Source organism: Lithobates pipiens, unplaced genomic scaffold (genome assembly GCF_037356315.1).
Source record: "Lithobates pipiens isolate NorthernLeopardFrog02 unplaced genomic scaffold, aLitPip1_a1.2 Scaffold_16, whole genome shotgun sequence".
Classification (NCBI taxonomy): Eukaryota; Metazoa; Chordata; class Amphibia; order Anura; family Ranidae; genus Lithobates; species Lithobates pipiens.
In genome coordinates, this window is record NW_027507748.1 from 209,094,020 (window position 1) to 209,110,523 (window position 16,504).

At 41.9% G+C, this 16,504-nt stretch overlaps 1 protein-coding gene across 2 annotated transcripts in view; it reads right to left on the bottom strand.

The window, feature by feature from the left end:
• NKAIN1 (sodium/potassium transporting ATPase interacting 1) overlaps nucleotides 1-14,979 on the bottom strand; it is a 75,969-nt gene extending 60,990 nt beyond the window's left edge. The window contains exon 1 of one of the 2 annotated variants that reach the window (XR_013274442.1): nucleotides 14,600-14,979. Coding sequence is in view for 1 of the 2 variants with exons in the window: in XM_077480960.1 (XP_077337086.1) it covers nucleotides 14,600-14,653 (54 nt within the window). In the remaining variant the exon portion in view is untranslated. The remainder of the gene's footprint in view (nucleotides 1-14,599) is intronic. The other variant, XM_077480960.1, reaches the window with a different exon arrangement.
• Nucleotides 14,980-16,504: the final 1,525 nt, after the last annotated feature.

A 16,504-nucleotide genomic window follows, 5' to 3' on the forward strand; every position in this document is an offset into this window, starting at 1 on the left:
TATATATATATATATATATATATATATATATATATATATATATATAAAATATGTTTTCTTTAAATCTTTTAAAAATTGAAACTTTTAGTAACTTTATAAGCCTGTATAAGTAAATTCATAACAGAAAAGCGCCACCTTTTATTATTTTATTTATTATTTTATGAATTTCATCAAGTGATTTTTGTCTAGGCTGAAATGCTATCAGTCGTTGAAGGCCGGGAATAAGTATTTCTCCTTCCACCCAGTGATCAGCCAGCCACATCGTACCTCTCTAACAACAAACAGGGTGAGAGGTCTCGCACCAAGGGGCTGAATTGTGTCAGACATTTGTAAATCTAGCCAAAAAGCTTAACATATACAAGGAATGACTTGCTTTTGACATCTCTGAGCCAGCATTTTAGTCCAGGAAGTGAATGTTTACCTTGGATAATGCCTGAATGGTTCTATTCTTCTGATGAGAAAAATAGATTGGAGACATTGTCAGGGAGAGCACTGTGATCTCAAGGAGAGGTAATAAATACCTGTTACTCTGGCCACAGTTCGATCGAAACTCAATTGATTTTCAATCCATCTATGGCCATTTATGTTTGAGAGAAGTTGATCTATGGATCAACTTCTCACTAAGGGGCTTGTTGGAATTTTTTGGTTCAATTAGTGTTTGTTGTCTGAATACAATAACACAGCGGGGAAGATTCCTCTATCCACTTTGCTTGTGTGGATGGGGAAATGTATTAATTTTTTTTCGACCAGTCTGCAGGCTGAGTGAAAAAACAGAGCCATGTATGACCAGCCCTATACTCATACACTAATCAGCAAGCATGAAGCAGGAAAAATATATTTGATGCCAGGCCTATCAGGTTCTTATGTATGACATTTTTAATACAGGGTGAACCCATTATACACTATCCATACAGCATTACTAGTTTTCTAACCACACCTTCAGTGTGAAAGGTGTCATAAGACACCTTTCACACTGAAGGTGCTTTACAGGTGTTTTAGCGCTAAAAATAGTGCCTGTAAAGCCCCTGTAAACTGCCCCCTTTGCCTGAGTGCTTTCACACTGGGGCGGTGCGCTTGTAGAACGGAAAAAAAAGTCTGGCAAGCAGTTTCTTTGGGGAGTTGCGGGAGCACTGTATACACCGTTACTAAACCGCCCCCACCATTGAAATCAATAGGCAGCATTTCAGACGCTTTTAACCCCTTGCTAACCCCTTCTTTGGGGTTAAACCCCCCTCCCCCGCTCCCGTCCGCACAGCACAGATAGAGCGCTACTAAAACACGTCTCGCGCCCCAGTATGAAATGACTCTTATATTGGCACGAGCAGGCTTGGAGGGGGATGGATTATTCCTCTGAATTTTAGCGTGTGAATACTGGAGCTTGAAACGCTGAAAACAACAGACTTTTTCAACAGAGCAGCTAAGGGAAGACAGGTGAACGCGTGAAATGAAACTCCACTGACTGGGCTGTAAAAGTAATGTTTGATATTTACCTGAACAAAAGCATAAAACTATATTTATAAGTAGCATTAAACATAATAATTAGAAAAAATACTATACATTAGTTTGATTAGAATTGCTGGAAACCAAAGTACTACTAGCAGTCTGTGAATCATATCTGAGTCATGTCTTAAGCCCACTTATGTGATTAAAGTGCAGTATGATTGTGATGCACGAGAAAACTGAGGCTGAATATATTTCATCTCCATTCAAAAGACAGGGGGCCGCAATAACTTGTGCAGTTGGTGTGAGGTATATTTACCATATGGCCGCCACATGGCAGATAGATCACACAGTAACTGAGCTGTTGTCAGCTATATGTGTACCTTGTGTTTCTATAAGCAGTGTGGTTGGATATGGTTATGTGGAGACCACATGATAAACTGCAGGGACAGATTCATTTGCCTCTGTGGTCACCATTTGTATCAGTATACAAGACAGAGCAAATTGTGTTTAAGACCCTATGACCTTAAGAAGGAAACAAACCATAAAAGCTTCCACAAATATGCAATTTTAAAAAACAGTACCTTATGCAAAAGTGTTTATCCTGTATACTACAAGTATCATCTATAGAAACAGGAGGGGGGTGTTTTGTAGTATAAGTAGGGTTGCCACCTGCCCAGGATCGCAATGGATGAGGAGGAATTTGTACTGTCACTACCCACCTCATCCAATCAGAAAATGCAAAGGTGTTCCCTAAATGGTGCTTGTGCCCAGCAGGTGCCCTACTGTGTTTACAATGTGGCAGAGTAGTTGCTTTGGCACAAGACCTAGAAGTTTGTGGAGATCGCTGTAGTAGCGGTGTCGACTGCAGTGATTTCCAGCTTCCAAAAGGGATCCCAAAGTATACATACACTACCTACATTGATCCAAGCTGGTCCAATGTAACCATGTAAAAATTGCCATACCTGAAGTTTCAGTTTTAGGGCTTATTCACATCAATAGCTGCATTAGAACACAGCCGCTGATAGGAGTGCAGTAGGATGACAGAAGTGCCAGTGTGTTTAAACAAAAATGTCACACAGTGACTTCTCATTAAAGCAGGGTTCCACCCTAAAGTGGAACTTCCGCTCACCCGAACCCTCCCCCCCTCCGGTGTCACAGTTGGCACCTTTCAGGCTGGGTTCACACTGCTGCGGGTGGGAGATCCGGATGTGATTCGCACCGCACTGCAGTGCAAATCACATCCGATCTCCGTAGCCATGCGAGTTCAGCCATACAGATAGTATGGCTGAATTCGCATCGCTCCTGCCGCAAACTCGCACAGGACCCTTTTTTTGGTCCGCAGCAGAATCGGATCGCATGGGTGTTTACACCATGCGATCCGATTCCTGTGCGAGTGTGCAGATCGCACTGGGATATGCGGACGGATCTGGGGGTGTCATTAACATTTCATTGACACTCCCAGCAGTCCGCATAGGGCAGGAGGCTTGCGATGCGGGAAAACGCCGCGGATTTGCGGCATTCCCGCATCGCTATGGTGTGAACCCAGCCTCAGGGGGGGAGAGGGGTGTAGATACCTGTCTAAGACAGGTATTTGCACCGACTTCTGGGCATAGACTCCCACGGGAGTCTATGCCACTTCCTGTCCCGCCACTCTGTCTGCTGGGACACACACGGGTCCCAGAGACAGCACGGACCATTCCTATTGCACTGCAACGCTTCACTTCCTGATTCCCTCACCTAGAATGGCGGTGGAAGCAGCCGAGAGCCGATCGATCGATCGGCCTCGGCTGCCGACATCGCTGGACCCTGGGACAGGTGAGTATCCATTTATTAAGTCAGCAGCTGCAGTATTTATAGCTGCTGCCTTTTAATATTTTTTTTCCAGTGAAATCCCTCTTTAAGTTCTAATGGTTGCAGTGCTGTGTAATGCGACATGCGACACTTTTTTTCAGTGCACACCACTGCAACGTGGCGGTGTGAACTGGCTAAGAAGGGGTCAAGGCATTTTTCAGTGTTACAGCACCCGGTGTAAATAGGCCCTAATGATATGATGAAGAGAGGTTAAATTATTCACTACGAACAGTGATAGACCAAGATTCACTATTGATTATAAGAAATAATTTACCCCTACAATAAATCAATAAGAATATTAGTATGTAGTTCTTGAGTTCTTGTGTGTGTACCTAACAAACCCTCTAATATATGTATACTGTGTGTGTGTGTATGTGTGTATATATATATATATATATATATATATATATATATATATATATATATATATATATATATGTGTGTGTGTGTGTATTTGTATGTGTATATATATATATATATATATATATATATATAGACAAACGAGAGAATGTCTTTGTTTTGTACTACAGTACACAGTATACACACATACTGTATAAATACTGTGTACTGTAGTACAAAACAAAGACATTCTCTCGTTTGTCTCAGGGTTTTTTATCAATCACGTTATGAATTATGGAATTAAAAAATGTTGTCTATCATCTCTTGTTCCTGCAATATACAGTATGTACAGCAGGATATATTATTACCATACTAGGATCTGAGAGCACTAGTGTGGAAGTCAGAGTACATCCACCTGTAATATTTCAAATGTGTTCCAATATTTTATGGAGGTACGTGGTGGGGACATTTCTGACTTTTCATTCCACAGAATGAAAAGGGTGCTGCCGAGTCCTAGGCCGCGTACACACGCGCGGACTGTTCGCCCAACTTTGTCCGCTGAACAGTGTTTGGGCGGACAGTCCGCTCGTGTGTGGGCTTTCAGCGGACAGTTTCAGCGGACAGTTTGACGGACAAGGTTTTTCGGAAATTCCGTAAAACTGTCCGCTGAAACCTTGTTTCAGCGAACAGTCCGCTCGTGTGTAGGCTTGTTCGTCAAACAAAGTTGCGCGCATGCTCAGAAAGGATTTTCACGCCGAAAGTTATAATGCAGTGTATAGGACGTCGTATTTTTCGTCCCGTCGTACGTGCCGTTCACGTCATCGCGCACGGTTTCAGCAAACTGTTCGTTCGTCGTGTGTGGCCATGTCCGTCCATGCTAATTTTGAGCGGACTGTTTGCCGAAACTGTTTGACGGACAAAGTTGGGCGAACAGTCCGCGCGTGTGTACGCGGCCTTAGAGAAGAATGTCCACAGAAAACTGCTAAAGAGAGAAGCCTTGTGGATCTTATGTACTAAGGTTACATACTAGTTTAGGTACCAAGGCTCCACGGGGCCTTGATTACAGGCAGGACATAAGTTTATTTCTGTAATGATTATATATTAGGAGTTACGATTTTATTTGTGTTGCCCACCTGACACCTTTCAACCACCCTCTGAAAAGTGGTTCCCCTACCAGATACCTGTCAACCACTCTCTGAAACATGATTAGCCTACCAGAAACCAGTCAATAACCCTCTGAAAAGTGATTTGCCTACCAGACACCTGTCAACTGCCCTCGATAATCGATTAATTGTGGAGCAGCGACACAACCACCCTACCCCCGCATGCAATGAATGTGTTGTGGCTCAGTGGGGCAATATTTACCAGGTCAAACCAGGAGTTGTCAAACCCCTCTGAAAAGCAGTCCAGCACAGATGGCTTTTTAGAGGGGTGGAAAGTGCTTCTGTATGTGTAAACCTAACTCTTCAAAGAATGACAATGTCAACAATGTCAAATGTTCATATAGTGGTACCTATTCCTTGGGACAGTTTTAAAGCTGAGTTACAGTTTTCCAGTATAAAGAGAACATCCTAATGTGAGAGAGAGTGATACACAAAAACAATATAGACGAATAAGTATTAGGTAAATAATAGAGTCTGTATGTTATATTTACTAACTACTAAAACTAGACCACTACTCCATACTCTTACTACTAGACCTTTCTGTGGCTTTTGATACTGTTGACTACCCACCCCTCCTCAATGAACTCCACTCCCTTGTCCAAGATCCGGCTCTTACCTGGTTTTCCTTCTATCCGAGTGTTCCTTCAGTGTCACCTACTACTCTGTATCCTTCTCTTCACTTCCTCTTTCTGTAGGGTCCCCCAAGGCTCTGTTCACAGACCCCTTCTTATCTCTATCTTTTGGTCACATAACCTCCCACGACCTCCAATACCACCTCTATGCTGATGACACTCAAATCTATTTCTCTGCTCAACTCACCCCTTTAATCTTCTCTTCTTGCATTACTAACTTACCAATTACCAACTGACATATCAGCATGGATGTTGCACCACTTCCTCAAACTAAATATTTCTAAAACGGACCTTATAATATTACTCCTCCCCCAGGTTAGTGCCCTCCTCCCTGACTTTTCCATCAAGATCAATAATCTGACTATCAGTCCCCCCCATGCCAGGGTACTGGGTGTAATCCTAGACTCTGATCTCTCCTTTCAACCCCAAATCCGATTGCTGCCAAAATCTGGTAGACTTCACCTCCGTAACATCTCTAAAATGCATCCCTTTTTAACAGGAACAAAACCACCAATCTCCTCATTCACTTCCTTAACTATTGCAACTCCCTTCTAATAGTCCTACCTCTACACATACTAACAACAACAGACAAAACCATTCACAACTCTGCCCTGAGCTACATCACCAATCTTGTCTCAAAAGATCCCCCAAGCTGTCCTTTCTGCTCTTCTCAAGACATCCTGCTCTCTAGCCCCCTAGTCTCCTCCTCCTATGCTCCTCTCTAGGACTTCTCCAGAGCCTCCCCCATCCTGTGGAATTCTACCTCAGTCTGTCTGTCTATCTCCAACTCTTTGCACCTTTAGGTGATCCCTGAAAACTCATCCCTTCAGTGAAGCCTATCCAGATAACAACTAGACTTTTAATTTTTCTATCAGCTCATCCAATACAGTTATTATCTTTTTTTATTACTTGCCCCACCTTATTAGGTTGTAAGCGCAGGGTCCCCTATCCCTCTTGTATTGTATCATATTGTAATTGTTCTGTCTCACTTTATATTGTAAAGTGCTACACAAATGTTGCTATATAAATACTGAATAATAGTAATAATAATCAAAATAATATCCTAGAGAACTTAAAATAATGCTATTTTGAGGAAATCCCAAAACAAACATAAAATCACAAACATACAACAAGGATTAATATTTCAAAAGAGAATGGAGTTATATCGCACAATTAAGACCATAAAGACCTTTTCATAGAAGAAATACGGAAGAGGAAAACTACTGACATGAAGGAGGGAGGGAGGGATGGGGGAGGGGAAAAATAACTATAAGGGGTGGGAATAAAGTACTTCTAATAAAATAAATTTAGATAAAAACTTTTTATTATAAAAAAAAAGAGAAATAAATAAAAGATATAGCTACAATGATGTGAAGATTAATGATAAGAGACAGTGATGAACGTAAAAGTTGATTTAAGTCTCCTCTGGTGATTCGCTGATGTGGCTTTAAAAAAAATAATAATAATATATCATAACAGACATTAAAACAAAATGTGGGATGGGACGTATACTTGCAACCTAATGCCACATACACAGGGCCGGAATTTTCGATGGAAACAGTCGGATGGGAGACTTTCATCGGATTTTCTGACCGTGTGTATGCCCATCGGTCTTTTTCTGTCAACATTTCTGATGGTCTTTAGATTGAGAGCATGTTCTTAATTTTTACGATGGAAAACCTTTCTATTGGATTTTTCGATCATGTGTATGCAATTCCGAAGCATGTTCGGAAATATTTGACACATGCTTGGAAGCATTAAACCTCCCTTTTATAGTGCCGTCGAACGTGTTGTATGTCGCGGTGTTATTGACTGTCGGAATTTGGGTTGACCATGTGTAGGCAGGCACCACAGTTTGAGCGAAATTCCGGAAAACCATCAGAGCTTTTTCCAACGGGAATTTGTGTGTAAGTGGCATTAGGCTAGCCATACATGGTTAGAATTTCATTGGATAAGGATCGTTTTAAAATTGTTGTTTGATTTTCTAATGGTTAATGGAGACATTTCAACAATCATTTTTGGCTGCAACGATGATGAAAAGGCAAAGGAAATGCACGCCTGTTAGGTAAAGTTTGATCTGCAAGTAGAACTTTTATTCTCAGTCATGATCATTCATTCATTTTTATATATGATATGCGGTAGGGTCACATGCATAACATCACTTGTAAAAAAATCAGACATTACATTTCAAGCTATTGGTATGGTTATCGAACAAAATATTTAACCCATGACAATCAGATTTTTTTTAGCAGCATGTTAAAGGGGTTGTAAAGGTTTGTTATTTAAAAAAAAAAAGAAGTCATACTTACCCCCTGGCGCTCCTGGCTCTTCCTCTTCTCGAGTGTCCCCTCGGAGAGCCGCTTTGCAAGGGGGCACTCATGCGGGCATGCTCCACTGACACAGACAGCAAGACTTGGCCCCGCCCCCTGGCTCCCATATCACTGAATTTGATTGACAGCAGCGTGAGCCAATGACCAATGACTCCCACTGCTATAAATCTATCCAATGAGGACCTGAGACAGTGGCTGAAGCTGCTGTGCTCAGCCCCGTCACTGGAAAGATCAGTTTCAGGTGAGTAAAAGGGAGGCTCTGGGGGACAGCTGTACTACAGAAGTTTTTTCACCTTAAAGTGGAGGTCCGCCCACCACTGCAAAAAATAAAATCCAGCAGCTACACATGCAGCTGCTGACTTTTAATAATAGGACAATTGCCTGTCCTGGAGTCCAATGATGTCAGCACTGCAGCTGATGTTTCATAAGCTGTCGGGAGCTGCTGTCACCATTGCGGATAAGTGAACCCGGCAGTGTAGCATTACGGCTTCACGCCGAGAACCCTACTGCGCATGGCTCTGCTCCTCTCTCCTACTGGCCCGGCGGCAGGGGGAAGGAGGAGGAGAGAGCTGAATGGTGACGTCAACATCTGTGGCTCCTGGAAGTGGGGACAGGATACCTGTAAGGGATCCCCCCCCCAAAATGTGGCACCGGAGTGGGGGGAGGAGACAATTGAGCGCAAGTTCCACTTTTGGGTGAAACTCCGCTTTAATGCATAGAATGCATTAAGGTAACAAACCTCGAGGGTTTACAACTTCTTTAAGCTGACCATACACTATACCAGTGATGGCGAACCTTGGCACCATGATGCTCTTGTACTCTGCAGTGTAGTGGAGCATCATGGGAAATGTAGTTTCAAAACATCTGGAGTGCCAAGGTTTGCCATCACTGCACTATACAATCTAAATAGTATAATCCCTGTACAATATTTAGATTTACCAAAACTATGTAATATGTGAACAAACCTAAACAATGCATTAAATAGATACCAAATCAGGAATGCCTTACAATACATAGTCGATGATAGATCTAATAGGAGATTGTACAATCAGATTGTATACTGTATGGTCCGCCTTAGCCTGGGCAAATTTAAATTGGTAATTTCGAAAAGTGCAGTAACCTATAGCAATGAGTAATATATATTAGATTTCAGTTTAATGTTAGGTGATGAAGTCTTATAACAGTCTGGTTGCTAGGAGTGATTATATTTTTCTTAGTACAAATGCTTAGCTTCTAATACAGACAGCAGTATCATTTATGTTTTATTGGATCACATTATCATTAAGAAAGGTAAAAATGAATAACATTCACATTTATTAATATCCAACAAAATCTCAGGTTTTAGATGCTGCCTAATGTGAATTACAGTATTTTTTTTTTTTTTACACAACAATGTGACCTGCTTAATATTTTTATTCCTATTACTCTTATGCCCTGTACACAAATAATAAAAGGTTTTTCCGTCGGAATTCCGCTGAAACTGTCGTGTATACACACGATCACACCAAAGTCCGGCCGTCAAGAACGCGGTGATGTACAGCGCGTGTGACGGGACTAGAAAAAGGACGTTCAATAGCCAGTAGCCAATAGCGTCTCATACTTGCTTCACAACATGCGTTGTTTTTCGTCCGTCGGAACAGCATACAGACGATCGGTTTTCCCGATAGAAATTGGTTCCGTCGGAAATATTTAAAACATGTTCTATTTCTAGGTCCGTCAAAATTTTTGTGAAAAACAAAAAAGTCAGATGAGGCATACACATGATCGGAATATATGATGAAAAGCTTCCGTCTTGACTTTTTCTGTCGGACATTCCGCTCGTGTTTACGCGGCATTACAGTAAGCCTGGTAGGCAAAAATAGTACAATGCTGCCTCTGATGTAATGACCTGGCTTTAGGGGAACCCATGAGGGACAATCGTAAATGCTTCTGAGGTCAGAAGCAGTTGTTATCACAACTAATATTGGAACATTTCTGTGCAAAGGGGCTGATCCTTCACTTTTAATTTCACAGCACATGTGCTGTCACCTGTGTTGCAGGATATCACACAGTATCTCCTGGTGCAAGCTAACGTCTACCCACCTGTCACTCATAAGGCAACTTAAGCCTGTCTGTGGTCACCCTAATATACCCTTATAGTCCGCTCAGACTGAGAGAAAACAGACACTCTGGGGTCTATTGTATTCATAATGTCAGAAAAATGTGTGAATCTTGGGTGAGAGTTGTGCAAACTCTATGTGAATGCATTTAGACCCTTCTCTGTGACTGATTTTGTCTCAGCAGTTATTTAGAAGTAAGGATGAGCTCAGGCGTGTTCCCATTGCCCACGTGCAGAGCCCGCCAGGAAGTTGGCTCAGCGCTGCGCTAATCACAGGCAGTGAGACATTGCCCCGATGCACGGCTGCAGAGATCGGGCGATGTCTCACTGCCTGTGATTAGCGCAACACCGACTTCCTGGCGGGCTCTGCGCGTTGAGCATGCGAACACACCTGAGCTCATCCCTATTTAGAAGGACTACTCGCTGTACTGCTTGATATATTGACAGCCACAATAGGAGAAGCTAGGATTTTTAGAAGTGGATTACAGTAATAAAAATCTGAAAGTCGCCTCAAAAACTTCATTCAGGTAAAAGTTACAATGATTTAAAATGTGTACTTTTTGGAAATACCCCTTTATTTCTATTACGGTTAACTACAATGTATGCATTCGATTTCAGTGCCAGGAGGTTGCCCATAGTATTTTTGTTGTTGCGCTCCTAAAACGGGGAAAAAGGCCATACCCTAAGACTGGCCATACAAACTGTGCCATACCCTAAGGCTGGCCAAACATGGCCCAGTTTGTTTCGTTCAGCCAGTGGGCTAAATAAAAAACAAAATGAACTGATTTCCCCATCTGCACATTGAAGGTGGATGGGGGATTCCTCCCCGCTGTGCCATTGTTTTCTGACATTATGGAGGTAGGGAGGCTCCCCTGCTGTCAGAATACACAGATCAGTGCTGCAGCCATTGGCTGCATATGCTGATTGAGTGGCTAAAATCCGACAAGGAGGTTGATCGACTTCTGTTCAACCCCAGTGGCCACACATGGATCAAAATTCGGCGAATTCAACCATGTATGACCAGCTCGAGGCCCCTAAGGCCCCTTTCACACACGCGGACAGTATGTCCGCATTTCATCCATCTGTTTTCGGGATGAAATACAGATATACATGCATCCCTATGGGATAGCGGGTGTCAGCGGATGAATATCCGCTGACAAACGATATTATCCGTCCCCGCTATGGTCCGATTCTGCAGACGGAGGAAAATTCTATTTTTCTATTCGTCTGCAGAGCAGATCAGATGAACACAGACAGACGGCCCGTGTTCATCTGATCCCCCCCATAGGGGAGAGCGAAGATCTCATAGGGCGGTCCCAGCACAGTGTGCAGGGACCGCCCTGTCATCCCCTGGCTCAGCGGGGATCAACGGAGCGATCCCCACTGAGCAAGCGGATGTTCACGGGGCGGATCATCATGGATCCATCCCGTGTGAAAGGACCCTTAAACTAAATCTTGCCATACACTGACAGATTTCACACTGCAGGCTGAATGTAAAGAAATCTAACAGATTCCTTTGTCCACACTAAACAACACAGATAGGAGGGCAAAAAAATTCCACCAACTCCTTCGATTTTTTTTTTTTTTTAATCGAAGGATGTTGGAGGAAGTGGTGCTGACAGGACCACACACTAATTGAGTTTCAGCCAGTTTATTAGGAAATTCACTCAGTGTATGTATGGCCAGCTTAGCTCAAAAGCCCTACACTAAAGCTGGCCATACACTAGAAGAATGTAGAAAGAAAATTTTTGTTTCAGGACCATTTATTCATTTTTTTTAATCATTATTGGGGCCAAATCAATTATTATTTTTATTATATATATATATATATATATATATATATATATATATAGCGTCAACAGTTTGCGTAGCGCTTTACAACACAAGGGCAGACAGTACAGTTACAATACAATTCATTACAGGAGTGATCCGAGGGCCCTGCTCGTTAGAGCTTACAATCTATAAGGGATGGTCAAGATATTCAAAAGGTAATAGCTGTGGGGGACGACCTGATGGAGAAAATAAATGTACAGTTGTTAGGCGGGGGCAGAATAGGCTTCTCTGAAGAGATGGGTTTTCAGGGATCGTCTAAGACTGGGTTCACACTCATGCGACTTGAATGCAGATTTCCCCACATCCAAATTGCATGACAGGAGACTGTGACTGGTTTACATATCACCAGGGCGGCTGCATAGCAGATTGAACAAGGGCCCTGTGCATCTTTGGCTCTGTTTCTGGTCCGAATTCAGGCAAAAATTCGGGCCTGATTCGTCCCTGAAACGGAGAACAGGGATGCACCGGACCACTGTTGTCAGCCAATTTCAGTGTGAACCCAGCCTAAAAACAAGCAGAGTATGAGATAGTTGGACAGATTGAGGTAGGAAGTGCCAGAGGATGGGAGAGGCCCGGGAAAAGTCCTGGAGGCGAACATGGGAGGAGGTGACAAGGGAACTAGAGAGCAGGGTTTGTTTTCGACCACAGTGATGAGAAAATTTGAAGCAGCAGGATGGAAATATTTCTCCAACAAATTTTTAGCAGTGAATGCATGACAGGAGACTGTGACCGGTTCACATATCACTGGGGCGGCTGCATAGCAGATTGCACAAGGGCCCTGTGCGTCTTTGGTTCTGCTTCTGGTCCGAATTCAGGCAAAAATTTGGGCCTGATTTGTCCCTGAAACGGAGAACAGGGACACACCGGACCCCTGTTGTCAGCCAATTTCAGTGTGAACCCAGCCTAAAAACAAGCAGAATATGAGATAGTTGGACAGATTGAGGTAGGAAGTACCAGAGGATGGGAGAGGCCCGGGAAAAGTTCTGGACACGGGAGGAGGTGACAAGGGAACTAGAGAGCAGGGTTTGTTTTCGACCACAGTGATGAGAAAATTTGAAGCAGCAGGATGGAAATATTTATCCAATAAATTTTTAGCAGTGAATGCAGTTTTCATTCAAGAGATTACATTCATTCCAAAATGAAAAACAAATGAAATTTAGAAGTACTTTAAAAACAACATTCCTCAAGTCATCAAATGTACTAATAAGAATTTTTGTATGAATGTTCATAAGAATATTTATTTAAAATTCTACTAGTGTATGGCCAGCCTAATGCCCCATACACACGGTCGGAAATTCCGACAACAAAATCCGTCGGATTTTTTCAGACGGATTTTGTCCTAAACTGGTGTTGCATACACACGATGACAGAAAATCTGATCGTTTGGAACGCTATTACATTCGTTCGTTACGACGCTAGTAGCCAATAGCTTTGTAATTTGCTCTTAATTTGATCTGAGCATGCGTGGCACTTTGTCCAATCGGAATTTTCTACTAACGATCGGATTTTTTTGTTGGAAAATTTGAGATCCTGCTCTCAAATTTTTTCCGTCAGAATTTCCAATGGAAAAAGTCCGATAGAGCCCACACACAAGCCCACACACAATCGGATTTTCCGACAATATAATGCGATCGGCCGTGTGTACAAGGCATAAGCCCCCCTTTCATGCATACCTAGTCATTCCTCCTGCACCAAAGGCTGACCTTCCAGTGCCCAAAGATACTGGCATCAAATTCCTATCCAGTAATAGGGTACTATTGCAACATATGTATTAATAATGATAATGATTACTGACATTCTCTAATAACGGTTCACTGTAAAGTATATAAACCTGGGAAATTTGTCCTGACAACTGAAAAGTGTTCTCATCGGTCTACTATACATTTCGCACATAGAATGTGCGATAAAAAAAAATAAGTCTCTATGATTATTTCAAAACACAGGCATGTATAATATCCTTTATTCACTATTTGACTTGAAACAAAGTTTCTTCTTTTGATTCTTATATCCAGAATATGTTTACTGACCGCTATGTATTCCATCATGGAGGACTGTCATGTGACACCAGCCATACCTCTATTCTCCAAGTAGGTGTGAGGAGCTCCCAGCTGTCCAAATAACATGTACTTATGGCCTTGACATGTCTGCCATCAAAATACAGTCATTTTTTTTAATTTTCTTATTTTTGCATCAGTTTGTATGTGTATGTCAATGCATTATGCAGTAAGTCACACGTACTTAGATTACCTGATAAAGAAAATGTTCTACTTTTTGACACTCTTTAGAAAAACTAGCCACCAACCAAGCTTTAAAGGAATAGTACAAGCTAAAATGTTCTATCCAGAATAAATGAGCCCTTGCAGCAATTAATAAGGTTATAGAATTGTATCAGACAAAAAAATATATATGTATTTGACAGTTATAGTATATACCTCCTAATACTGAGCTCTTTTCTGACATTCCATTGTGTACAATAAGTGAACCTTTAATACTAGTATCTAACAATTATTCTAAAGAAAGTGTTCAGATAGATAGATAGATAGATAGATAGATAGATAGATAGATAGATAGATAGATAGATAGATAGGATATTGGTGCAATGTAATTGAACACCTATTTATATACAGTATGTCCAAATATTTCTACATACATTTTAAATAAACATACATTGCAATTAAATACAATAATAGTAGCACCTATTGGAAGTATATGTGTAGATTTCATATGTAAAGCAAAAGATAGGAGGTTTTTCATATACAATATCAACTGCTTGAAGAGCTGTTCATTGAATGCACAGACATAATAGGACGTAATGCATTATTTGCACATATCATGTATATATAGTAATGATGTGTTAATCCTGTTACTGTTTCCCAGAATCCCACCAGACCGGTTATTGTTTTAACTCACCAGCTGCAGGCAGCAGATCCCAACCAAGGTACATCTCCCAGTGCATTTGCCCATAGTGGATGGATTTGGATCCCACAAATAGCAGGCTTTGGAGTAGACAATCCTGATATGCTAGGGAAATCCTTACAAATGTCAGCTCCTCAGCCTAGCATCTTCTGCATTTTCCTTGGCAAAGAAAAAGGCCTTCTTGGTTACAGGACCATGTTTAGAAATGCCACCCTACAAATCTACATGCTATATGGGAGAGGAGGAGCATTCAACCTTATGTCCTCTTTGTGTTGGTCTATTGTGTGTTTTGTGTATGAGAGGGGGGAGGATAGGAGTGGCAGGGAGAGAGGACAAGCCACACACACCCACCCACCCTAGAAGGATTCACCCAGCCCTCCTCTTCTTTAGTAAGTATTAGGAACATGCTATTCACTCCTTCCTGGCCAGACCCTGGGTGTGGAGAGAGGAGGAGGTAAATGAGAGAGGGGGCTCACACTCACCACTTGCCACCCCCTTTTTTTTTTTATATACACCAGAGAATGAACGACAGATGCAAAATCTCTTTTGTTACATTGCAGGAGAAAAGCGGATATATTCGGTGTCTGCTGGATGCAGTATTGTACAAGCCCTGCATACTGGTCCATCTATACTCAGCATCCAAAACCTATATCAGAAATCCATTTCGTATGAAGTCTCTGGGTATGCATGTGATGAATCGAAGAAATGCTTTGTTTTGGTTTTGTAGTGTATGAAGCGATCCGTTATCCCCCCCCCCCCCCCCCCCCCCCACCACCGGCCGCCTTTCACAAAGCTATTCTGTAATTCACTGTGGTTTGTGAAATTCATTATTCCCTTCTGTGACACCATCAGAGAGAAAAGCTGTTTACTGCCCCCTTTCACCCCTGACCAGCTCTGTGGTCCTTCCACAACTTAACCAAGTTAGCCTTCTGTCTTGACATTTTCATTAGGTGCTTGTCCACTACACCAACCAACCAACCAACCGTCTACAAAAGACTGATAATACAAAGTGATGATCAATCACAGGAAAAAGAATTGTCCACCCACAGACTTTATGCATGGGCGCTTATCTACAATATATATATATATATATATATATATATATATATATATATATATATATATATATATATATATATATATATATAACTATATATATATATATATATATATATATATATATATATATATATATTTATATTATTATTAATAATATTAAATACATATTATTCATTTTGAAAGATCCGCCCGCAATCCAATGAAACCAAAAAACTCAATCAATAATGAATATGTAATTACTAAGCATTTTTACAACAGTAACTGTGTGGGACACTTGAAGCAGACCTTCACCCTCTTCGCCCACTTTCCATCATTAATTTATGGTTACACATCAACACTTCCCCCTTCCTGTTCTCATACAATTGCACACTTACTTTTTTTCAATACCATTTTTTTTACCCCCACCTCCCCCATGGGCTTGCCAGAATTTTCACCTAAGTCAAAATGGCATCTTCAGTTTCTTGCAGCCTCCTGGGATACTCACTCAGGAGGCCTCAAGATTAAGGATGAGCTCTGGCGTGTTCGCATGGTCCACGGGCAGAGCCCGCCAGGAAGTTGGCGCTGCTCTAATCACAGGCAGTGAGACATTGCCCCGATGCACGGTTGCAGAGATCGGCTATGTCTCACTCCCTGTGATTAGCGCAGCGGTGCGCTGACTTCCTGGCGAGCTCTGCAAATGGACCATGCAAACACGCCTGAGCTCATCCCTACTCAAGATACTCTAATGCCCTGTACACACGGTCGGACTTTCCGTAGAAAAATGTGCAATTGAATCTTGTTGTGGGAAAATCCCACCGTGTGTGGGCTCCATCTGACTTTTTCAGTCGGAATTTCCGACAC